The 25,789-nt window shown below is 41.1% G+C and overlaps 2 protein-coding genes and 1 long non-coding RNA gene across 9 annotated transcripts; 2 read left to right on the forward strand and 1 right to left on the reverse strand.

Annotated features, from left to right (window-relative positions):
- The first annotated feature begins 211 nt into the window (after positions 1–211).
- Positions 212–24,381, forward strand: rad54b (RAD54 homolog B). Of its 6 annotated transcripts, none has more exons than XM_061915671.1 (16): positions 212–364; positions 544–706; positions 2,467–2,653; positions 15,449–15,646; positions 16,491–16,790; positions 17,656–17,818; positions 18,589–18,814; positions 20,954–21,040; positions 21,126–21,246; positions 21,319–21,458; positions 21,575–21,865; positions 21,949–22,112; positions 22,186–22,447; positions 22,529–22,595; positions 23,540–23,743; positions 23,806–24,381. In XM_061915671.1, exons 2-16 carry the CDS (start codon positions 557–559, stop codon positions 24,018–24,020), a joined length of 2,775 nt encoding a protein of 924 aa, XP_061771655.1. In that variant the 5' UTR covers positions 212–364; positions 544–556; the 3' UTR covers positions 24,021–24,381. The 6 variants fall into 6 exon arrangements, with proteins under 6 accessions (XP_061771655.1, XP_061771657.1, XP_061771658.1 ...); XM_061915673.1 differs by having other exon boundaries at positions 21,400–21,458; XM_061915674.1 differs by having other exon boundaries at positions 16,590–16,790.
- Positions 9,770–14,354, reverse strand: LOC133561947 (uncharacterized). 2 transcript variants are annotated; one of them, XR_009808802.1, is made up of 3 exons: positions 13,846–14,300; positions 11,421–12,397; positions 9,770–10,487 (listed from the first exon to the last, which is right to left on the reverse strand). It is a non-coding gene; the product is annotated as an uncharacterized LOC133561947 (long non-coding RNA). The 2 variants fall into 2 exon arrangements; XR_009808801.1 differs by having other exon boundaries at positions 11,421–14,354.
- On the forward strand, positions 11,018–15,316 carry LOC133561946 (fibrinogen silencer-binding protein). The gene is made up of 2 exons (XM_061915677.1): positions 11,018–12,690; positions 13,874–15,316. Exons 1-2 carry the CDS (start codon positions 12,284–12,286, stop codon positions 14,427–14,429), a joined length of 963 nt encoding a protein of 320 aa, XP_061771661.1. The 5' UTR covers positions 11,018–12,283; the 3' UTR covers positions 14,430–15,316.
- Positions 24,382–25,789: the final 1,408 nt, after the last annotated feature.

The following is a 25,789-nucleotide window of genomic DNA, read 5'->3' on the forward strand; positions in this document are numbered from 1 at the left end:
GGCTGGCTTGACCGCAGTTCGATACGAATGAGACAGCACTCATAGTTGGAATGAATTTATTCTAACACCTAAAAAAGGAATGAAGTAAGTGCAGTGATTTTGATAATACATTTAATTTATATGCTTTATTTAATTAGATTACACTTTTGTTTTGACCAATGCGGCCCCACGGTCAAAAATTTTGGACCCCTCTGCCTTAAGAAGAATGTACCAACCTTTTCCGGGATTTCGACCAATCACACATTTCACAGCTGACGCAGCGGGAAAACGGAGCGGAAACAAAACAACACTGCGTCAGGACAGACCCGCACGATTAGTTTTGTTCAAAATTTAATCAGTAATCATGGTTTGTAATTAACCTCTAGTAAGTAATTCCTCTTGTCAACGTTGTTTATTAGTGAGGTCATGTAACGTTATTGTGTAGCTGTCGCTAGCTAGTGACTAAGATTTCTAGCATATTGTAGCTAGTTGTAATTCTAAGTGTGTTTCCATTTGCAGTAGCTCACTTGTGAATATTTGTATAATGATATTTTCTCTCTGTAGGTAGAGAGTTTTTATGATGAGGCGCTCAGGAGCCCCCAGTCAGCTCCTCGGCAATGCTGCCAAAAAGCCTCGTTTTACACCTCCTGCAGGAGCCCCTTCATATTTTGGAGTTGAATCCAAAAGCCAGAGCCCTGAATTAAGCCTGAACAATGCCTTGAACAAGGTGAACTATTTTCATGTTCAATCTGTAAGATGAATATTTAAAACGTCACCATGGGCACATTTCCAAAATTGTGGGGGGAAAAAACAACAAAAAGGTGTAATAACTGAGAGAAGCTATACAAGTTGATGCAATAACCCTTATAACAATACTTTGTGAACTTAAAAACAAGGCGGTTTTTCTTTAAGGAAAGAGCTGAAAGTTTCTGCAAAAAAAAGTGAATTCACATTTTCCTGCTTAGAATTGATATGGGAAAAAATGTATTCACTAGTAAATGTTTTTAATGTATGTGTACACATGTCAAAAAGTGTTTTGTGCAAATTAAAAATAAACTGCCTTTATTATTGTTCTTATTTTGTTCTTGGGCAGCATGGTGGAAAGGGGTTAGTGCATGTGCCTCACAATACGGAGGTCCTGAGTAGTCCTGGGTTCAATCCCGGGCTTGGGATCTTTCTGTGGGGAGTTTGCATGTTCTCCCTGTGACTGCGTGGGTTCCCTCTGGGTACTCCGGCTTCCTCCCACCTCCAGGTTGATTGGCAACAATAAATTGGCCCTACTGTGTGAATGTTGTCTATCTGTGTTGGCCCTGTGATGAGGTGGCGACTTGTCCAGGGTGTACCCCGCCTTCCGCCTGAATGCAGCTGAGATAGGCTCCAGCACCCCCCGCGACCCCGAACGGGATGAGCGGTAGAAAATGGATAGATGGATGGATGTTTTGTTCTTTAAAAAAGCTACTTCCAATGGTTTTCTGGTGTTCTGTTGTTTTTATTTGGAGGTCCTGAAAGGACAGTGACAGGGTGACATTTTAGAATTAATTAAAAAAAAATCTAATCATCCATCAAGTCAAAACATGTCACGCTTGCTCACGCCACGTAACAGTGTTGACTAAAAAAAAAAAATTTAAGAGGCTGTTTGCAACGTTAAAGCACAATGCTTGGACTCCAGATCTGGCCCATCTAATCATTTAATGTGGCTCTTAAAAGCCTGGAAATAATAAATAATAAAGCACTTCCTCTTTTTGCTAAATGTAATGTTTCCTTAAATTTTGACAAAAAAACTGTACCGGATGCATTTCACATCTTCTAAACTTGAAAATTATCTTATCATGTAACAAGATATACCAAACAATTTTTTGCCCAAAATTATGTTTGTCAACTTGATTTATGATTTAAAGCAAATTATAAATCAATGTGTTACAAATAAAGCATTGTAAATATTATATCCTGAGCGTTTTTGGCTTTTAACATGTAAACTACACAATATTTAACACGCATTAGCTATCTGTGTAGTCAGCTAGTATAGCGATTATTAACTAATGTTAGCAAACGTGACTGCAAGTTGTTAGCTGCTTGCGCTCTCTACGTGTACAAGACAAGCCTGTATGCCTAACTAATTCCAAGGACCTATGAGCAATTTTCATTCAATAGTAATTAGTAATTGTGAAAATATAGAGATTTGAAAGTATATATGTTTCGTTAAACCACTGTTGGTAAGCTAAGCTAGTTCTTGATATGTTTTTGGCTTGAAAAATGTAACAATGAGCAAGTTTTAAACAGCCTTATTAATGTGATTTGTTCTCCAACTAGCATATTAATGATGTCTAGGGCATTTTAAACAGCCCTAAAATTATCAACACGCCACTCAGTGGGGAAAAAAAGTTTGGACAAGATTGGCCTGATCTACAAAATTCACAACACATTGTTATTGTGTATCATCTGGCATTAGCAACTGGCTCCTGCTCACACTACTATTTTGATTTTAAGGTGCAGAGAAGTGTGGTAGCTACACCTCCAAGTCAAGGTGAATGCCGTGCCAGGGCAGCACCCGCCTTGTCCAGGGCTCTGGCCCGAGTGCTCAGTGCAACAGAAAGTCAGGAGAATATTGCTGAGACAAAACATACAAGTCCTTCTTCACAGGAGCTCATAACATCACCAGACATCAGAGGAGCAGGTAAGGAAAGCAACAATTTTTTAAAATGCACTAGCTTGATGCTAATTTACATTGGATTTTTCATATATATGTTACTCGGGATCTTTCTGTGTGGAGTTTGAGTGTTCTCCCCGTGTCTGCGTGGGTTCCCTCCGGGTACTCCGGCTTCCTCCCACCTCCAAAGACATGCACCTGGGGATAGGTGGATTGGCAACACTAATAGTGTGTGAATGTGAGTGTGAATGTTGTCTGTCTACCTGTGTTGGCCCTGCGATGAGGTGGCGACTTGTCCCGGGTGTACACCGCCTTTAGCCCGAATGCAGCTGAGATAGGCTCCAGCACCCCCCGTGACCTCGAAAGGGACAAGCGGTATAAAATGGATGGATGGATGTTACTGACAAGCATTATCAATTTTACATGGCGATTTCAACACCTCCAAATTTGGTAATGAGAACTACAACTAAGATGCCTGATACAATCCAACAGCTGGAGTATAATATGTGCTATACTTACAGTAGGGCTGCACGATTTTGAGAAAAAACTTAATTGCCATTTTTCTCTCCAAAATTAAGATTATCAATAAAATAAAAATGCCAAAAACAACGAGTGAAGGAAGACATGTTACTTTTAGACTGTCAATCAACATATTCTTCTTTCAAGGTGTTCTACATATGCATTAATTTCCGTTTAACAGGCATGTGATTTTTCCGTCTATCGCATACCTGCCAACCCTCCCGAAGTTTCCGGGAGACTCCCGAAATTCAGCGCCTCTCCCGAAAACCTCCCGGGACAAATATTCTCCCGAAAATCTCTTGGTTTTCAGCTGGAGCCGGAGGCCACGCCCCCTCCAGCTCCATGCGGACCTGAGTGAGGACAGCCTTTTTTCACGTCCGCTTTCCCACGATATAAACAGCGTGCCTGCCCAATCACATTATTCCATGCGAGGCGTCCGGCATACCGCCGATGAGCATGGTGCAGATGGAGAAGATCTTCTCGCCGTCCGTGTTGGCGCACACGTTTAAAGCCGACGCTGGTCAGGCTTCTGAGGGTGAAGTACAGCTGCGCACCGACGGGCCGCCGACCGGGCCAGATCGATTGGTAACGGGCCGCACAATAATTTTTTTTTTTTTTTTTTATTAAATTAACATAAAAAACACAAGATACACTTACAATTAGTGCACCAACCCAAAAAACCTCCCTCCCCCATTTACAGTCATTGATACAAAAGGGTTGTTTCTTTCTGTTATTAATATTTCTGGTTCCTACAATATATATCAATACAATCTGCAAGGGATACAGTCCGTAAGCACACATGATTGTATTTTTTTATTAACCTCCGTCGGACAAAATTTCAAGCGTTGACCGGTCCACAGTTACAAAAAGGTTGGGGACCACTGACGTAGGGCATCTCCAGGCGTTTGCCCAGCTCATGGAGCCATCCTTGGGGAAGAGATGGGAGGACAACAGGGTGACAAGAACTAAATCATCCAGACTAGAGATAAATTGTTTTAATATGTTTATCTTACCTAAAAATAAATATATTTATTAATTTAAAAAAAACCTAAATACATTTTTACTATATTTTGCTAATAACATCAAAATTAATTGTATTTTTATTTGTATTTTTTCTGACTCCTTATCACATCCATTAAAATAAACATATCTGAAGTAATTAATTTTAAATGCTCATAATAATTCATTTAAAATGACCATATTTAATTATTAAAATAATTGCTTGTTTATTAACAACTTTAGCATTTTATTCATTACATTTTGAAACTCAGAAGCCAAGTTATGTTCCTTAAGATTTATTTATGCAAGTTTGAAGTATCAATTATCTTAACACAGTTTTGTTTGGATATTTTCAGGATGTAGATTATATATATATATATATATATATATATATATATATATATATATGAAATACTTGGTGAATTCTAGCTGTAAATATACTCCTCCCCTCTTAACCAAGCCCCCACCCCAACCACACCCCCACCTCCCGAAATTGGAGGTCTCAAGGTTGGCAAGTATGGTCTATCTTCAGAAATCCATCTTTTTTTTTTATCTCTGTAAAAATATAAAAAAATATTTTCCGTTTTTTCTGACCTTCAATTTGTGTTAAAATCTTGATCCGTCTCTTTGCCATACCTGCCAACAATTACGGTTACCGCGTAATGAGTGCAGCTGCAGTGGTAGAACTACGGTTTTCCATTAACTACATTTCCCAGTATCTTGGCAGTAGCTTTGCTACCTTTTAAACAAGTAGCGATTTCCGTAGCTTAAATATTTTTAGAACCATGTAGCGGTTAGCTACATGAGAGGAAGAAGAGAGAGTGAAGTGGACTAGTGCAACGCCACGAGCAGGGAACAACATATAGGGGAAAAATCAATGATGATTGATTGGTTTACGTGTAAGAAAATCTATGATTGGTTGGTTGGTTTACTATGATGAGTCACGATTAATTAAGATTAGGGCAAAACGGGCCAATCAGAGGCCCCGGGTCATAGAACCAGGAAGGGAAATCACAACAGACATGTACATCTCAAATGACGACAAGAGTCAGAGAAGAGAAGAGGAAATATTTAAGCGGGCGATTTATATATTAAAAAAAACCAGTGGAATATGGCAGAGGGATTCTCTTCCTTAGATTTTTCTTTTAGCGATGTAGACAACGTCCAGGAAACCCACAATGCGTCTACTTGGCCACATTTGGACAAATGTATGCGTAACAATGCCCAAAACATTAATTTTAGTTGTTTACCATGTAAGCCCAAATCAAAATTGTTCTCGACATGGAAGATGTGGAATATACATTTAACAACACACATGATTGTGGCAGACACGTAATGACTTTTGCTGCAGTATAGCCTGTCTAAATGCTAAATTTCATTTTAATTGGTGTTTTAGAACAAGACAGTAGCTGAAATTTTGTTCATTATTTCAACTGTTTATATTTTGACATTGAATAGTTGAATAATTTTGAAACATAAATAAGATGACTGCAAGATATTTGTTATTTCATGCTATGAATCACAAATGGCTAATCAGATAAAGGAAGTTAGCTAATAAAATAAACATTGTTTGTACTCTTTTTGATGTTTGCTTTTGGAGCAGTTAAGAAGTGGAGAGAGACAGATATTGGCTATAAAATCCAAGGCAGAATCCACTAAAACAGAAAGGAAAATGCAAGCTGCTCAGAAATTTGCCTGGCAGGCTCATGTCAGAGCCATTAAAGCAAAAATGCCAAAGAAATGTGTAAATAATGTAAATAACTAGATGAATCATCTGTGGCTGTGAAGTGAACACTAGTAAGGTTGTAAATACTGTATAGAATAAGCTAACCCATGTGGTTCCTGTGTATGTGAACACGAGTTGTAATTACTGTAGTGACTAAATACCATGGTAACTGAAACACCTGTAGTGATTCATTTGGATGAATTGGGCTCCAGCGCGCCCCGCAACCCCAAAGGGAATAAGCGGTAGAAAAATGGATGGATGGGTATGTATTTATGTAAACTATGTTAAACATTTTTTCAATTCCTTAAAAACTAAAACATCTTCAAATTGTGCTTTTTTTTTGGAGTGTTTCCCCCCTTGTTCCCTCACCAGGGCACCGTCCCGGACCTGGTTGGGGACCTGCGGCCCCCAGACCCCCAGCTTATTTTCAGTCTTTTTCATTAAGTTCAAATCACATGCCTGTTTTAAAAACTTTTGGTTTTATGCAGACAGACACAGAGCTTTTGTCTATATCATGCACTTAAACGGTAGAAATAACCACTAAAAACTAGTGTTTGTAATGTAATGTAACCTAATATATAATAACAATGCAAATAACCATTTAAAAGGATGTAAACTTGTATTTCTCATTACTGTAGAATTGTTTACCATTGTACTGTAATTAGATTTTTTTTAACATATACTAAATAAGTAAACAAACAAAAAATAAAAATAGGACTCTCTGTAAGCAAAACGTTAACTTAAATAGATATTGAACATCTTAAAGTGCCTTTTTCCTAAGTTAAAAAAACTAAGTCTTGTTGGGGGTTTTTTTTTCATCACGTGATCCCGGCTTTCTTGTTTGTTGTCCGTGTTGATGGGCTCCTATCGACCATCCGGGTTGAAGCTGAAATATTCCCACAACGGGACATTGGCTTTGTAATCATATGTTTTTCCTCATGATTTTTGTTACTGTACAGAATTTCTCACTAGTGAATCCAAGGTCTGTCTGTCGTGGTTATTGTGTGTGCAAGCCAGCTTCTTGCTCTCCGCCCACCAAGACAAAGATTGTGTATTACTGAAAAGAGGGCTCAGTCGGTTCAGTTAATTGTACAGTTGAATAAATACGCTCAGGTGCTAAGAGTGATGCACAGAGACTAAGAAAACAAAAACACACGCACTTAGCAATTTAGACTTCATTGTAATTTATTGTTCGATTAATTGACTTATTTACTATCGACCCAGGCCTAGTCACCATTAAAACGTTTTTCAAGGAGCAAGTGGTGTTTGTTATGAGCGTACTGTCTGCCTTTACTGTGGCACACACAAACTTATTGTTTCCTTCAACACTTTTGATTAGCCAGGACGCAAGGCTCAACAATTCTGACTGATGAACGTTTCTGTCACTTAAATGCCAGTGACGGCGGAGAAAACCAAAGCTTTGCCTCTTGCGGTTTTTAATTGCACTAATTAAAACCTCAATGTCGAGTCAATGTCGATTAATCGTCCAGCCCTAACTTACAGTTTAGACTGCTAACAGCTGCACACACACTCCAAACCCCTATCCCTACACCACACCAGGAGGTGAACTTTACTTTTTTTTTTTTCCTGTCCAGCTACTTAGGGAAATCATATTGTTGATGTATATGCCCATATTTGTTGTACAGATTTACTTTACAAAAGAGAAGTGTGGGATACTTCTCTTGTTGCCTTATTTGTATTTGTCTTTATTAAATGGCGCAGACAGATTTTTGAAAAATATTTGAGGGGAATAGGTATTTTTGGTATATAGGTAAAGTTTTAGATTAGTGTTTTAGGTTAGTGTTTCTGCCTCACAATATGAAGGTCCTGAGTAGTCCTAGGTTCAATCCCAGGCTCGGGATGTTTCTGTGTGGAGTTTGCATGTCCTCCCCGTGACTGTGTGGGTTCCCTCTGGGTACTCTGGCTTCCTCGAACTTCCAAGACATACACCTGAGGATAGGTTGATTGGCAACACTAAATTGGCCCTAGTGTGTGAATGTGAGTGTGAATGTTGTCTGTCTATCTGTGTTGGCCCTGCGATGAGGTGGCGACTTGTCCCGGGTGTACCCCGCCTTCCGCCCGATTGTAGCTGAGATAGGCACCTGCGCCCCCCGTGACCCCAAAGGGAATAAGTGGTAGGAAATGGATGGATGGATGGAGTTCAACTCATTTAAAATGGGAGCAAAAACAAAAGTGTAGCATTTATATTTATGTCCAGTATAGCTGAAGTTATGTGATGTTGTCCAGTCTGTTATACTGTAGTTTGATTTAATCAATGCAAACTGAAGTGTTATATTTTGGTACAAAAGATTGTTATTACGTCACAATTAACACTTTGCTGTGTGGCAAAAAAGCCTCGTAATGTATTTGTGTATAATATGGTATTGTGTGTGTTTGCCAAAGCTAATTGTTATAACAGCTTATTTTCGATGACCCTCAAAAATATTAACCTGACTCTCGCCAGCTCAGCGAATAACAAGGTTAGGTTACGAAAATATGGCTGTACTGCAGTTTGTACTGCATTCTTACATGTATGGGAAACTTCCCGCTTCAGATTGGTATGAAATTAGCATGCAGACTTGAAGCATTGCTATCGCAGATTTCGTGTGAAATACAACTGTGTAATCTGCGTAAGCAGATAACTCTGAGACAGCATTCAGTTTAGCAAATACCAATAAAAAAAACTGAAGTTAGGGTATTTTTTTTATATAAATTGTATTTAGATGCTGATTTATTTAAATGAAACATATTAAATATCTATATAAGTACACATACTTCAGCGCTGAATAAAGGTATATTGACCCCGTAAGGGACAAGCGGTAGGAAATGGATGGATGGATGTATATACATTGAGGCACTCGTGATTAAGGGTTATATAAATAATAAATATGTGGGTGTATATATATTGTTACTTTACATGCAGTTGGCTTTCAGCCCCCGGCCAAATTTTTTAGCCCAATGCGCCTCTGGTTCAAAAAGTTTGGACACTTCTGGTAAGCCAAAGTATCACTTGATTAAAGTACAGTGTTTTCCATCCATCCATTTTCTACCGCTTGTCCTTCTCGCAGGGCCAACACAGATAGACAACATTCACACTCACATTCAGGCCAATTTAGTTATTTTCCAATATTCAAACAGAGAGTTACTGTTTGACGTGTGAAATGTTAAGGCGGCCAAGAATATTAAATATATTCTTGTTAAATAAAAACGTCAGCCTTGTTTTTAATAAATACTTAGGCCCTGAACGCTACAGTATTATAATGTTGGTCATTATGATGGTATTTGGAGAGCCAAGTGTTTTCTGAGGTGGTACTTTGTGAAACAAGTTCGAGAAACACTGCCAGTTTAGATGGATAGACTTTTATTTCTCCCACAATGGGGAAATTATGTTGTTCCAGTGCAGTTTTTTTCATACAGTAACAGAAGTAAAATTTAATGAAAAACTAAAACAACTGTACATCAAATTCTTATTCACTGCCTAATCACTTCTGGTTAGATGCTAATTATATTTAGTTGCTATGTACTTGTGAGATGTGCTATGACAAAGTTGAATAGAACCTAATCTAATAAACAGCTCATTTATTAATTATCTTTCTACCCCAAAACAGACTGCCCATTTACAATTACAGTATGGAACTTCTCACCTTAAAGTAACTCAAAAAGTAAATTTCTGCACTAATGATAACATTTCAGATTGTTATTGGATTGTCACAGATCAATCATGACAATAATAATAATTGAATGTATAATGCACTACTTCTGGAATCTCAAAGTGCTACTGATAGAAGTGAAAAGCAAAAGACAATTAAAATATGATTAAAAATCAAAGGTTTAAATGGTATATGTGCCGATGTTTGCTGTGTAATTGTGGTGGTGAAATAGTGTGTCCGACAGAGGGCTCATAATCAGTGAAATGCCAATTTTATTTTAATATATAATTTACACATGCGGGCTTCACGGTGGAAGAGGGGTTAGTGCGTCTGCCTCACAATACGAAGGTCCTGCAGTCCTGGGTTCAAATCCAGGATCGGGATCTTTCTGTGTGGAGTTTGCATGTCCTCCCCGTGAATGCGTGGGTTCCCTCCGGGTACTCCGGCTTCCTCCCACTTCCAAAGACATGCACCTGGGGATAGGTTGATTGGCAACACTAAATTGGCCCTAGTGTGTGAATGTTGTCTGTCTATCTGTGTTGGTCCTGCGATGAGGTGGCGACTTGTCCATGGTGTACCCCGCCTTCCGCCCGATTGTAGCTGAGATAGGCGCCAGCGACCCCAAAAGGGAATAAGCGGTAGAAAATGGTTGGAATTTACACATGCACAAACAGCTGTTAAATATAGAAAATGCCAACTCAAATTAATTCTCTGTCCACGGTTCGATTCCTGGGCTCGGGATCTTTCTCTGTGAAGTTAGTATTTTTTCCCCGGGTACTCCGGCTTCCTCCCACCTTCAAAGACATGCACCTGGGGATAGGTTGATTGGCAACACTAAATTGGTCCTAGTGTGTGAATGTTGTCTGTCTATCTGTGTTGGCTCTGCGCTGAAGTGGAGACTTGTCCAGGGTGTACCCCGCTTTCCGCCCGAATACTGCTGAGATAGGCTCCAGCACCCCCAGCGATCCTGAAAGGGACAAGCGGTAGGAAATGGATGTATGTTTTGGTACCCGCTCAAGTGCGGAGCCACTGAGTGACACTTAAAATGCATATCCAATTTTTGGCGCCATTGATTCTAATAATCCTGTACTTTACTGAATATAATTGTACAATAATGCAAAACCATTCACCATCAAAATGTTTTAATCTACAACACATATATTTTAATTTGTGTAAAATTTTCCAATAATTTACATTTTGTATGTTAAATACAATTTATACACTGGAAATGTAGGTAGGGAGTGCATAGTGTACTGAGGTGCAGGTACACCTTCACTGCATCATACTAACATGTAGTTAAATGTTTTATCTATCCATCCATTTTCTACCGCTTGTCCCTTTTTGGGTCACGGGGGGTCACTGGCGCCCATCTCAGCTGCATTCGGGCGGTAGGCGGGGTACCCCTGGACAAGTCGCCACCACATCGCAGGGCCAACACAGATAGACAGACAACATTCACACCACATTCACACACTAGGGCCAATTCAGTGTTGCCAATCAACTTATCCCCAGGTGCATGTCTTTCAGTGGCCTGTAAATATATAAAACACCTTTCAGTATGATGCAATGCACTTGTGTGATTACAATAGTTAATAGTCAACCATGCCCAAATGCAGCTGGAATAACCTCTAGCACCCCCACCACCCCGAGAGGGACAAGCGGTAGAAATTAGATTAGTGGATGTTTTGCTTTGTAACTGCATCCTTAGTTAAACTTGGTGCTGTACCTAATGAAGTGTCCCGTCAATATGCAGGCACTGCAAACACCCCCTGCTGTCCATTCAGAAGAATGCAGCGCCAACTCCTCGAACGGAGTCAACTCGTATTACATTTTAAAACGTAAACACACTTTAGCCCAATTCTCATTTATGTGACATGTTTGTTTAATATTTAATACAGACCTTCTAAATGCTAATTTCTGTTTCGCGTATTTCTCCTTTGTGGCTAGTCAGTGTTAGCCTGGTGTGGGAGCGGTAGTCGCTGGCAGATTTAGCACTTCTGCTCGGCACTTGACAACGCACACGCCGCTCCGTCCTACCGTTTTTATCCGGTGTCTCTGCATTACACCCGAAACACATCTGACTCACGCAGATTTGCATGTTACAGCCATGTCCGTGTCATTAGCACGTCGCATCAAAGAGCGCGCCCCTTGCTTAGACGCGACCTCTCCCACGCATGCGTAGCGGGCTCGCTTAAACCCCTCCCCCATTTGAGTCAGTTAAACCGTGCTGCTCTGCACTCGCCGTCGTGCAAGCAATACAAGTGTCCAGAAAAACCCAAATAAACTATGCACTGAACCCCTACTTAGTGTGTCCCCATCTGTTGTTATATGCCGGGGCTGCATGGCTCTTTGTGCCTGGTTTGGGGTTTAGAGAGGCCGGGCTGTAAGTAGGTCGGGCTGGGTTTAAGCAGCTTAGCTACGTCAGTCTAAGCTGAGAGGAATTCATCCAAAACCCTGCGCGATAGGCGGGGGCCTAAACGAGGCTGGCCTAGTTAAGCCTGATTCTTATTGTGCGCAGCAGCAGCCTGATTTTGTCGTGCAAGGACACACGAGGAGCAACCAAGGAGTGGTTGGATTCCACGCTCATGACAGAACATAGCCTATGTTTGATTTGAAGTGGGAAGAGGAGGAAAATGAGTGATATCAAATAGTTAAAGCTGTGTTAAATTTTAATCTTGGTGGACTAAGAAAATCCTGCATAAGAACAAGAAAAGACAGGTGTTGGGGTGACAGGCAAAGGCCTGAATTGGTCTGTGCTTTAAGATGGCAGCTGGCTCGGCGTTTCTCTCCAGCATGGTGGGTAAAGCTCGCTCTTCCAACTTCACCCTCTCTGAGAAGCTGGACCTGTTGAAGCTGGTCCGCCCTCACATCCGCATCCTGGAGGAACACACCAACAAACACGCGGTCATTGTGGACAAGAACAAGTGCTGGGAAACCGTGGCAGAGCAGTACAATGCCTTGGGGGGCGACAGGCCTCACCGCACAGCTCAGGGTCTCAGGACCCTCTACAAGAGGCTGAAGGAGTCAGCCAAACAGGAAGTGATGCAACGGAGACACGCCCAGCCGGAGTACAGAGCAAGCATCTCAGAGCCTACCAGGAGAATCATGGAGATAATCCCTCACCTGTTTCAGCATGTGCCCATCCACGAAAAGGACCTGGCGCTGCGCAGGTACATGCACCAGCACGGACAAACTATGTACTAGACAACAAGATTACTTCCAGAAGCCAACACACACACACATACACAACTGATATAGAAGCAGCAAATATATTTGTTTATTTTTAGGATTTTAGGAAGAAGAAATAAAGAAAGCACACTAAATTTCATAGAAAAAAAAACTTCATTTTTAGATACTTGTATTTACAGTAGACAGATGTCCCAAATGGTTTCAAAGTTATTTGTGTACTGGATAAAAAGTCTCGGTTTTAAAGAGAATTATTGATGCATTAAGGAATGCTACACAGGAAACCTTGCACCGTGTTTGGCAGGAGTTAGTCTATTGGCTTGACGTGTCATGTCACAGGTGGTGTACATATTGAACATTTGTGAAGTTGTGAAAAACCAAATACAATATATGTCCAGATACATAATAGATAAATTTTTTTTTTCAACTTGAAGACTATTTAATTTTGTTTGCCTTGGACATGTAATTACTAATTCCACAGCTATTCAAATGTTTGGGGACACGCTGCTTACAAATTAACAAATAATCATTTGAAATTATATATATTTTAAAAATTGGTTCATGAACAACTTGCACTACACATTGTTCTAAAATTAGAAGTGGGTGCACTAGATTTAGCATTCCGCTAATTTCTGTCCGTAGTCCCTGTTTCTTTTGCCAATCCAAGTAGAGAAGATATTGCATACTCTATATAATTGTGTGCATTTACCATCACTTTTTGTGTAGGCCGTAGTTTTATTAAAGTAAGTCTTCTTAATCCACAATACTTTAGAAACTATACTTGGATACACTTACGCGCAGTCAGCGTACATCTTAGAAAGCTGTATACTGTCATCTGAAAATGGGTCAACACACAGCTGTTATTTTATTGCCTAAATAGCTGGCAACACGAGTAGCAATTTAAGGTGTTTTGCCTCAGTCAAGCATGGTTGTGTTTTCACTGGGTTTTTTTCAGTAAATTGTAAATCTATTCAGCTCTACCAGTTGTACACTGACTACTCTTAATGTATATCCAAGTTTCATTTCTATAGTGTTGTCCCTTGAGAATACATAATGAATATAAGTCGTAAAATGTGTGAGGTGTATTCATTTTTGTGAGATACTGTATGTAATCTGTCAATAAGTGTGATTGTTCTCACTCATGTTGATCCTTCTGTCCCTCCACAGATTAATATATAGTAAGCACACGTCTCCCATCAAGCCTCTTGGAAGCAGCTCCTCTCTTGCTGGCCTTCAAGAATACTCGGCAGCCGTCCCAACTATTCCCCATGAGGTGGTCCATCTGGACATCGAAGATGATGTAAAACCGCCTCCAGATCTCCCTTTCCCCTCTACACACTCAGAGCCAGGGTTGGAGGCAGGCCATGAGTTGGAGGAGGAGCAGGACGCCAACAGCATCCACGATTACGAAGCATCCTTGTCACCTGCCCCTTCGTCTGGCAACATGGCCCTCTCCTCTTCGCCTTTGCCTTTTGGCCAAGACCTCTACCCAAACAATGTGTACCCGCAACATGAACCCGAGCGCTTTCGCCCACTGTACTTGGCCAAGGAGGAGCATGAGTTGGTGCTCGCCAATCACAGGAAAGTGGCGATGTACCTTAAGGAGAAGAGGGAAGGACTTAAGAGGAAGCAGGAGCTGGAGGAGGAACTTTTGAGAGCCAAGATCAAAGTGGAGAAGCTGAAAGCGGCCCGACTTCGACATGGATTGCCCATCCCTCTTTAGCATGAAGGAACATGCTGATAGAAAAGGGAGACTCTCGACCAACTTCTCGCATTTCAGCTCAGGCTGAATTGCCCAATACTGTAGTGATACGGTACTAAAAGACTAGCAATGGACACAGTTCAAACATTAGTCATCAAAGTGTTGTCACTTTTGGTCCAACACTGGGAATGGAATAGAATAAGAAGAAAGAACACAACATGTCTGAGCTTCTGTCTTGAATTCAGTGGCGCCCTGTCATACTACACCACCATTTACAGCTACTGCTGCCTAACTATACACCGGGTTCAAAGGGTCATCATAAGTGTTGAGATAAATCAACTGGTGCACGTTCCACGTTTGTGAGATCAGTGTTTATTAATGCATAGTGCCTAATGCAGCCACTGATGGTTGTACCTATTATCCGTGTCTGTTCATATTGCCTAAGTCTCACTGTTTGTTGACAAATGATGCAATGACACTGTGATTAGACAAAATATGTAAATTATAAAGAATTCACGAGGGAATGATATTTATAATAATGTGCATCATAAGGATGTAATTTCTGCCTCATTCCGTCATGGGTATATGTAGCTGTTGTTTGAAGTTGTTCCAGTATTTTAATAATTTTTGTCTTCACATTTTCAGGCATGAGAGAATCAAGGCTGGTCAATTTGTAATTATGTTTCATTGTATAAAAACATCTCACTCCGAGCCTTAACGCACAATGCAAATGTCGCACCGTTACTGCTCCCTTGATGGCCAGTTAAGAGATATTTAGAAAAAAAGATGAAGGTGTTCGTCTTTAACTTTTATTTCTCATGCCGTAAGTAACTGGAATATTGTTGTAGTTTTTGGTAAATGACCGATTTTTTTTTCTTTTTCTATTAAAAGAGGAGTCACTATCCAAAGGATTATGTGTAGTCATTAAAATCTCACAAGGTGTGTAAGTTTGCGCAGGTGTTGCAGCAGTGACCTCTGCTGGTGGAGCCTGTATGTACATGATCATCTTCATAACTGTGTTTTTGCATTTGTTCCCACAGGCTCCCCTCAAAAAGCTACTGGGTCAAATCAGGCCTTTGGTGCAATAGACTGCAGCGGGGATGCTGTGCGCTACTTCAGCGTCATGTGGTGTAAGGCCAGCAAAAAGAAACACAAGCGCTGGGAGGGGGATGCCGTGCTGGTGACCAAGGGGCGCTCGGTCACCCTGAAAGACATGGAGGGCAAGAACATTGGACAGGGTAAGGACCCTCATTTACTAGAACGTTAACAGCACTGTCAAATTCTGTCAAACACAGTGATTCACAATAATTTCAATTAAATTCACAATTCATTGCATTTTATATAGCACATTAAAATTGAGCTTGTGTCCATTGTGTTTTTAAAACATTTAGACACTGGCTGGTAAAATGACTTAAGTCTACATTGAGAGGACTTAAGTTAAACATGAATTTTTGTTAATATAAGTGAAGTGAATTATATTTATACAGCGCTTTTCTCTTAGTGACTCAAAGCGCTTTACATAGTGAAACCTAATATCTAAGTTACATTTAAACCAGTGTGGGTGGCACTGGGAGCACGTGGGTAAAGTGTCTTGCCCAAGGACACAACGGCAGTGACTAGGATGGCGGAAGCGGGAATCGAACCTGCAACCCTCAAGTTGCTGGCACGGCCACTCTATCAACCGAGCTTTACCGGTTGGTAGAGTGATTTAAAGAATGTAATAACCAAAAACCCCCCCCATATCCTTAGATTTGGCTACTCTGTATTCTGTATATTAGTGTTTCCCAACCTTTAATGAGCCAAGACACATTTTTTACATTAGAAAAATCTCATGGCACATCACTAAGCATACATGACGTATTGGCAATAGATGAATACACAGGTTAATTATGCACTTTCTACCATCTATTAGAACAGCATGTATTTGTTATGGCCGTCACTGACATAATTATCGGTAAATGAATAAAGATACAGTATATGTAAGAAAAATATACATAATTAGGTGATCCTTTCGGCATACTAATGTGACGTGGCACAGTGGTCACTGCTGTACAACCAATTATTGTGACACTGTGTATTTAGGTAGCGGCTACAAGGTGTCTTTGTTGGCTTCTCTGTCTGAGGGGGGTACCTTGATGATTGGAGCGAAAGAGGTGGAGGTGATGGGTGTCATATCTGCAGAGAATTTTGCTACTGGACGTTGTTTTCAAGAAGCCCAAGTACATCAAGAAGAGAAGATCCTGAAGACAGCACCCGCTCCTTCACAATGCTTAGCCGCCAAAGCTTTCATCCCCCCTACACTGTTGGGGAGAGCAAGCCTTCCTGCATTAAAATTAGCAGAAGAGCATGCCAGTAAACCCCGCTATGATCCACAAGCTCCAGGTATGTAGACATCTAGTAACCATAGACAGTATAATGTCAGAATCGGAATAAGCTTTGCTGGAAATGTACGTTGGGCCAAAGTGATGCAGCTGCAAAACATTAAAAAATGATAAATATGAATGATGTAGGACACATACAGTAAAACATACACACAACAGTGTTAGACATGCAGTGAGTACTGTTCAACAAAAATCATATAACCAGGGCTGTCTTCAGGTAAAGATTTTCATAATTGTTAAATAATGCCTATTGTCAACGATCAGTTGAATCAATGCCGTTTTTTATTTTTAAGAAAAATAAACGAATGGTGATATGTAATAGTGTATACTGACTGGTCACTAGGTGTGAGTTATATCACCTGAATGTGCTCTTGCACTGATACGAGAATATTCCAAAGTTAAAGGTAATTAAGAAATTAACACATGCAGTATTTTTTAAAAGTTAATTAAAAAATCTAATTTGCAACTTTCCCACCTTAAAATAAGGCTAAACAACATTTTGTGGTTCTCAGCTCTGGTTCGCAGTGCCAAGAATATAGTACATCAAACTTGACTAAATGGAGGAAGCAAAAGTCGCAGCAAAGTTTTTTTTTTGTGATCCTACTGAAGAAACATTACCTTTGCAAGACGGCAACTACGCCTCCGGGGCAAGGCAGGGTGTTAGAAATGTCATTAATATTTCTATCGGCCAAAACATGTTGCAGACACTCAAAATTGTATTGTAAGGATGGGATATGGTCATTTATGGTAGCTTTCGCCAAATTCACCAGTTTTTATTTTAAATCGCCGGTTTATTGTTGCAGAACAAAATACTACATCTGATTATGCCATCTACAGAAAATTGATCTTTGTAATCTTTCGCTCAGGTGCTCTGGTGATGCCACGACCCTCTCCCAACCATCAGTGGTCTAATAACAAGTCAGGGCTCCCTGTGGTCGATGTTGTGGTTGACCCGCACCTGACAGCTCACCTGCGCCCCCATCAGAGAGACGGCCTGCTCTTCCTCTATGAATGTGTTATGGGCATGAGGTTGTATTTTTGGACAAATGTGTTTAATCTGTAGGGTGGAGTGCCATCTCCGGGTTGGGGAGGGGACCCTGCTCCAAGTGGAGGAGTTCAAGTACCTAGGAGTCTTGTTCACGAGTGGGGGAAGAGTGGATCGTGAGATCTACAGGCGGATCGGTGCGGCGTCTTCAGTAATGCGAACGTTGTATCGATCCGTTGTGGGGAAGAAGGAGCTGAGCCGGAAGGCAAAGCTCTCAATTTACAGATCGATCTACGTTCCCATCCTCACCTATGGTCATGAGCTTTGGGTCATGACCGAAAGTATAAGATCACGGGTACAAGCGGCCGAAATGAGTTTCCTCCGCCGAGTAGCGGGGCTCTTCCTTAGAGATAGGGTGAGAAGCTCTGCCATCCGGGAGGAACTCAAAGTAAAGCCGCTGCTCCTCCACATCGAGAGGAGCCAGATGAGGTGGTTCGGGCATCTGGTCAGAATGCCACCCGAACGCCTCCCTAGGGAGGTGTTTAGGGCACGTCCAGCCGGTAGGAGGCCACGGGGAAGACCCAGGACACGTTGGGAAGACTATGTCTCCCGGCTGGCCTGGGAACGCCTCGGGATCCCCCGGGAAGAGCTAGACGAAGTGGCTGGTGAGAGGGAAGTCTGGGCTTCCCTGCTTAGGCTGCTGCCCCCGCGACCCGACCTCGGATAAGCGGAAGATGATGGATGGATGGTATTTAATCTCTGTTTTAAGTCTGTTGCCAATCATTGAATTTGTGCTTGTGTGTGTGGACGTCAGGGCCGAAGGTCGCTACGGGGCAATCTTGGCTGATGAGATGGGTCTTGGAAAGACCCTGCAAAGCGTGGCTCTCTGCTGGACGCTGCTCAAGCAGGGTCCATACGGCGGAAAAGCGGTCACCAAGCGTGTGCTCGTGGTTACCCCTGGCAGCCTTGTGCAGAACTGGGGTGCTGAGTTCAACAAGTGGCTCGGGCGAGAGAGAATCAGTGTTTTTACTGTGGATCAGGTTAGGGAATGTAGACTTAGTGGACTATTGTTGTCATTATACGGAGCAATAGGCTACTAAACAAGGTACACCTGCACAGTCTAATATTGATCTGTTTTGATTGAGATTAAATAGCGATGGTAATTTTCATTGTCATTTGGCTACACAAAAATGAACACAAGTGTGATCTCAAATCACATGCAATCTGATGTATGGTAATAAGTTACTAAGATTTTTGTAACGCGTTGCATCACAAACTAATTCCCTCATTTTACTTAAGGTCCCACGTTGCATTATCATTGGCATGACTGCCAAAATGTTGTCCTCGCTCTCCCTGTGCCATTGCAATTCACACCAGCCATGGCGAGTTAAATTCATTGCCAGTCAGAACAAGCGATCACTTGTCTTTATTGTATGCATGAATATACTGTCAAGTGAGTGAGTGTTGACTTAACAGTCTTTCCTTTCTTTTCACAATGTTTCTTTAAAGCGGAACAAGGAATTGAGTGTAATAATAGTGTAAGGGAAAAAGAGTGATTTATTTAAACATAAGCACATTGTCCTGAAGTTAGTGTGAGTGTGGTTTGTCAAAAGAATCATCTTAGAGCAGGGGTGCCCACACTTTTTCTGCAGGCGAGCTACTTTTCAATTGACCAACTCGAGGGGATCTACCTCATTTATACATATCATTTATATTTATTTATTTATGAAAGAGACATTTTGTAAACAAGTTAAATGTGTTTAATGATAATACAAGCATGTGTAACACATATAGATGTCTTTCTTTCACGAAGACAAGAATATAAGTTGGTGTATTACCTGATTCTGATGACTTGCATTGATTGGAATCAGACAGTAATGATGATAACGCCCACATTTTCAAATGGAGGAGAAAAAAAGTTGTCCTTTCTGTACAATACCACATGAAAGTGGTTTGTTTTTGGCATCTAATTCATCCAGCTTCCATACACTTTACAAGAAAAACATTGGCGGCAAATTCCGTAGCTTGCTTGATTGACATTCACGGCACCCGAGGGTCTTGTGAGATGACGCTCGCTGCTGCCAGTTCATTATTATGAAAAAATGACAGAGAGGAAGGCGAGAAACACTTTTTATTTCAACAGACTTTCGCGCCGTCCCTTCCGTCAAAACTCTAAAGGCCGACTGCACATTTCCTATCTTCACAATAAAAGCCCTGCTTCATGCTGCCTGCGCTAACAAAATAAGAGTCTCGGAAAGCTGGCGTGCACAAGTGATGTGCACGCCAGCTTTCTGAGGGATCACTTGTGCACTCCAGTTTTCCGAGACTCTGTATTTAGTTAGCGCAGGCAGCATGAAGCAGGGCTTTTATTGTGAAGATAGGAAATGTGCGGTCGGCCTTTAGAGTTTTGACGGAAGGTACGGCGCGAGAGTCTGTTGAAATAAAAAGTGTTTCTCGCCTTCCTCTCGGTCATTTTTAATAATAATGATCTTGCAGCAGCCAGCGTCATCTCACAAGACCCTCCGGTACCGTGAATGTCATTTAAGTGACGTCTTGGTAAAGATTGATGATCACTAATTTTTAGGTCTATTTTTTTAAAAGCCTGGCTGGAGATCGACTGACACACCCCCCGCGGTCGACTGGTAGCTCGCGATCAACGTAATGGGCACCCCTGTCTTAGAGAATAACAATCTCAATTCTAAGCAAAACAATTGTGCAGCCTTACTGTTTGTCAATTGTTTAACACAAAAACTACACAGCACTTTCCAATAGGCTGACATTTGGTCCATGAAAGGTTTACATTGTTAGAAAGGTGTGATTTATTTGTTATAAAAGTGTGATTTATTTTCCACAAAATTGCAATCAGAGCAGTTTGTTTTGCTTGCTGAAGACATTTCACCTATTATTCAAAAGGTATCTTGAGATAAATAAACATGAATAAACCTTTCTACCAACAAATTCATCCAGTTTTCCTTAATAAAAAATAACTTCTTTTACAAGTAGAGTGACTGATTAAACAAATAAAAAAGAGGCGCTTTTTCCACTAAAGGAAATGTGTTAATCATTTACTTTGATTTTGTAGGTGTACCTAATTATTTGTCCTGTGTGCTTAATACAGTCTATTTCTTACATTAGTTTGTCTAATAACTTGTTGTTATGCTGTTTGTTGCCATGCGAAGGACCACAGGATCGAGCAGTTTGTGTTGTCTCCTCTGCACAATGTCCTAGTGATAAGCTATGAAATGCTTCTGCGCTGCTTTGAACAGGTATGCCTGTCTTATAATATGTCCCTCATTTTTGTGTACAATTGTATGGGAAGACATCTGCTGAATTCAACTTTTTTTTGCACAGGTCCAAAAAGTGGAGTTTGGTCTCATTATCTGTGATGAAGGTCACAGACTAAAGAACAGCAACATCAAAACGTCCTCAGCCCTCAGCAGCTTGAGTTGCACTCGCAGGGTCATACTAACAGGTATGAGAACATACTTAATATTCAATGGGAGGAAAAGCAACAAGCTATGATGTTTTTAAATGTGTTTCCAAGGCACCCCTGTGCAAAATGACCTGCAGGAGTTCTACGCTATAATAGACTTTGTTAATCCTGGCGTTCTTGGCTCAACCACAGCATATAGGAAGGTCTATGAGGAGGCCATTCTTCGCTGCAGGCAGCCTTCCTGCTCTGAGGTCATTATCCTCCACATTTGATCACCTTAGATTTATTCAGTGGACCTATTGTGTCCAATGAATGCAGAAATACTACAGGCTGGACTTAACCTGACCACATCTGCCTACGCCAATAGGAGGAGAGATCTTTGGGCGCCGAGCGAGCCGCTGAGCTCTCTCGACTTACTGGCATGTTCATCCTGAGGAGGACGCAAGAGATCATCAACCGCTACCTTCCACCCCGCCTTGACTGGACCCTGTTCTGCAGGCCGTCTCCGCTGCAGCAAGAGGTCTACAGGCATCTCCTCAGTCACAGAGTGTTCAGAGCCTGCCTACAAGGCTCCATGGAATCACACACCCACTTGGCCTGCATCACTTTCTTGAAAAAGCTGTGCAATCACCCGACACTGCTGCACTGCACAGTCAAGGTGTGTAAGGAGTCCGAATTTCAGCCACCCCAATCAAAGTGCAAATTGAGGGTTTTTGAGTGTTTCTGTTTTTTATGTTTCAGGAAAAAGCTGAGTGTGCTTCTGATGAGAGTTCTTTCCAAGAAAGTCTATCTCAGTTTTTCCCTAAATTGTACTCTTCAGATAGCTTGAACCCTGCTGACTCGGGGAAACTCTTGGTTCTGTTGGACCTGCTGGAAACCATCAGAAAGCTCAGCCCATCTGACAGGTGTGTGATTGTCTCATGTTTGTAGTAATTTGGATGTGCTTTTGAATTGTGGGTAATGCCATGTCTCTTCTAGGGTTGTTGTAGTGTCCAACTACACTCAAACACTGGATATGCTTCAGAAAATTTTTGTGCACATGACCTACACATTCTGTCGACTAGACGGACAAACGCCTACCAACCAGAGGCAGCGTCTTGTCGACAGCTTCAACAGCCCTTATTCACCTAATTTTCTTTTTCTACTGAGCTCCAAAGCTGGTGGGGTGGGGCTCAATCTGGTGGGGGCCTCCCATTTGGTGCTTTATGATCTTGACTGGAATCCTGCAAATGACATTCAGGTAAAACACCTTCAAAAATATTTACTATATCTGATGAACTGCTACTGTACTTTGCCACATTCATTTATCTGCTGTGTGCAGGCCATGGCTCGCGTGTGGCGAGATGGACAGAAAAAGACTGTGCATACTTACCGCCTCCTCACTGCAGGTTGGAATAATAACCATACGTAATTCACCAGACAGATTGGAAATTACATTTATGGTCACATGCTAGAGTAAATGTTGTATACAGATATAAGAGGCCCTCGGTTTATTTCCTGTAAGGACAATTAAAACTTCAGTTAAGTGTAAGTCAGAACCTTTACCTAAATTATACATTAATAAAGACCCAAACTACTCACACTAAACACACAAAAGATTTATAAAATGCAGTAATTAAAAGGATTAAATTCAAGAATGTCATTGAACCGTAATTTAAAAATAACAAAAAATTATTCCTTACTTTTACCCGTGGGGTTGTCTTGCATACCCCAAGGGTCGTTGCAGGAGAGGGAGAGACAGGTTTATGGTGAGGAGGAAGTCTCAATAATAAGACCATTACACTGCTTTGTTATCACTGTCCATTTCATCAGAGCTGATCTTTTAACATCGTTAAATATAATATCATTATCCTTTATGATGGTTGCAGCATTTGAACAGCTTGGGCTCGGCGTTTTACAATGACACATTGCCATCAGAAGAGTCTGCAACAACTACCACACGACAATACATTACTTCGCAGAATGGAACAAACTGTAGTTATTTTTCCAAACACAAAACGCCATATGAGTACTGCCTGTATTCTCAATGTTGTGTAATCATTGGCCAAAATGTATTCAACTATACACACAAAGGCACAATGGGAGTTTTGTTGTTTTTGATTACGCTTTGTTTATAAAGTTTGTCCCAAAACATCAAAGCCACAGCATGATAGCCATTTTTTTTTAATAATAAAATTGGTTTTGATGCCTTTTATTTATATAAACCTCCAAAGAAGTCAAATTAGCATCGGAGAAATTATGGCGGCCTTGTATTTCTTGATTCATGCTTAATCAGTCAAGTGTACTGGACACTGTACACTCGACTGATTAGAAGTGTAATGTCTCTATTAAGGTACCATTGAGGAGCGCATATTCCAGCGCCAGGTGTCCAAACAGGGCCTCTCTGGGACAGTGGTAGACCTCGGCAAAGGCTCTGAACACGCCAACTTCTCCAGCAGCGAGCTGAGAGACCTTTTCAGCCTTACCGAAACATGCTCTCTAACTCACGACCTTTTGAACTGCAGCTGCAACATGGACGGATCCGTCAACGATAAAGGTATGTTAATTATCTGAATTTAAACATACTGGAATTAACTTGCTTCCTTTTTTCCTGCCCAGTTCTTGGAGAGGTAGACGAGCAGGACGCAAATCGGCCATGTCAGCTTGGGCGGGACTGCGGCGGGTCAGCGCAGAAACATCTGAGCATGTCCGAGCTGATGCAATGGAAACATTTATCTGGAGATGCCCACACCTTCTCAGACCCTTACCTTGATCGTGCCAGGGACCATGTCACCTTTGCCTTTCAGACCACCATTTCTCACATGGATCAGTAACCGCAACTATGGACTCAACTGTTAGTGACCAAAAATAAATGATTTCAAAATATGATGTACACACTTCACAATCTAACAAAATCCTAGGCAAAAACAATCAGAAATAAATAGCTAAGAAAGTAAAGTTGGAAATAGAGCACTGGTTCTCCAACTTTGTTCACCAAGTACCACCTTAGAAAACACTTGACACCGTTTGAGAATCACTTAACATTAATTCAACATTGTTATCATGTTTGTAGTTTTGTAGTGTAGAAGTGCACAGCATCATCCTAAGAAGAATGTATTGCTCTTGTGTGTGGGATTAAATGAGATTGTCTAATAAAGTGAGGATACGTTGAGAGAAGTTCCTCAATGGTCAACAGATGAGCTCAGATTGTCCCTGATGATACGAGTAGCACTTGTCACTACATATAAAACGTTGTAGTGGTAATAAAACTTGAATCTATTGTTGCAGGGCAAGGCTACACGAAGCTGCATATGCAGAGACTTCTTCTGCGTCCATCTAAGGTAATAATTATGTTGATGAGTCATGCCTAAGTGCTGCGTGGTGTATGTTTATGCTGTCCATCAAGTGGGAACAATCTAGTTTACACTCTCCTGAGTGTGCACAGTTTTTATTTAACATTGTGTTGAGTAAGTCTAGGATACTTTCTCCCTGTGACTTCCTAACGAAATGTGCCTCGTGAGTCAGAGTGGTTTGGTCAATGTGGGTCACGCTCTTTGTCGGAGCGTCTGCGTGGTAGTCGTGTGTCTGTGTGTATCGCTGCATGTGCTGTGTATGGTTTGTATTCTGCTCTGGGAGCGGCCCAGTTACATGACATTTTGTTGTTACTTAAAAGGGGTGATCATTGCAAATTTAAACATTATCACGCTGCATGATAAGGCAATTTTCTTGCATAATAACTGGGTTTCTAGGATGTTAGCCTTTGCTCATTATGTTTTTTCTTGTGAATGGAATTTATGAAACTAAATCCCTTTATGATGACTTGTATACAAATGACTATAACACTTACCAACAGTACCTTGAGTCTGATTAGGGAAGGTGAGTAAAGTACCTTGGTATCCCCCCTCACATTTCTCTAATTATGTTATTACCGGTATATCTTTACACTGGAAAAAGTATACAATGTAGACTTTTCCAGGGTGTACACTGCCTTCTGCCCAAAAGCGCGCTGAGATAGGCTCCAGCGATACCGAAAGGGACAAGCGGTAGAAAATAGATGGATGGATAGAGTAATCAGTAGTGCAGTAGTACAGTATTGTACAGAGTACAGTGTAAATATACTTCCCCCCCAAGTTAACTCAGCGCACAGACATTAATATGTATGCCTTTTAAAATAATACTGACCACACAAGGGGTGTCCGTTTGTGGCCTGGACCTAATTTTAAAAGCATTTGTAAAAAAACTTTAAAAAGAAAACACAAAAAGTGCTACAAAATAGTTAACAGGTGTAATGTATCGAGAAAAAGTTGAACTGTTGACTTTTTCGGGGAAATTCTTGGTTCTGTCGGACCTGCTGGAAACCATCAGACAGCTCAGCCCATCTGACAGGTGTGTGATTATCACATGTTTATAGTAGTTTGGATGTGCTATTGAGTGGTTGGTAATGCCATTCAATCGTGTCTCAGAAAAAGACGTTTGGACATCCCTCATGTGAAAATGTCCAAATTGGGACCAATTAGCCATTATTCCCCATTAGGCCATTAATATTTGACCCAAAAAGGAAGCTAATGTGGTTTGAAAAGGGAACAATTCTATAAATGTAGTA

Source organism: Nerophis ophidion, linkage group LG11, assembly GCF_033978795.1.
Source record: "Nerophis ophidion isolate RoL-2023_Sa linkage group LG11, RoL_Noph_v1.0, whole genome shotgun sequence".
Classification (NCBI taxonomy): domain Eukaryota; kingdom Metazoa; phylum Chordata; class Actinopteri; order Syngnathiformes; family Syngnathidae; genus Nerophis; species Nerophis ophidion.

Excerpts from the sequence above, each read along its gene's own strand:
- LOC133561946 (XM_061915677.1), top strand. The coding sequence starts at position 12,284 with ATGGCAGCTGGCTCGGCGTTTCTCTCCAGCATGGTGGGTAAAGCTCGC. Across the intron at positions 12,691-13,873 it reads AAGGACCTGGCGCTGCGCAG|ATTAATATATAGTAAGCACA; the intron begins GTACATGCACCA and ends GTCCCTCCACAG.
- rad54b (XM_061915671.1), top strand. The coding sequence starts at position 557 with ATGATGAGGCGCTCAGGAGCCCCCAGTCAGCTCCTCGGCAATGCTGCC. Across the intron at positions 21,866-21,948 it reads TGCTGCACTGCACAGTCAAG|GAAAAAGCTGAGTGTGCTTC; the intron begins GTGTGTAAGGAG and ends TTTATGTTTCAG. Across the intron at positions 22,448-22,528 it reads ATCCTGCAAATGACATTCAG|GCCATGGCTCGCGTGTGGCG; the intron begins GTAAAACACCTT and ends TGCTGTGTGCAG.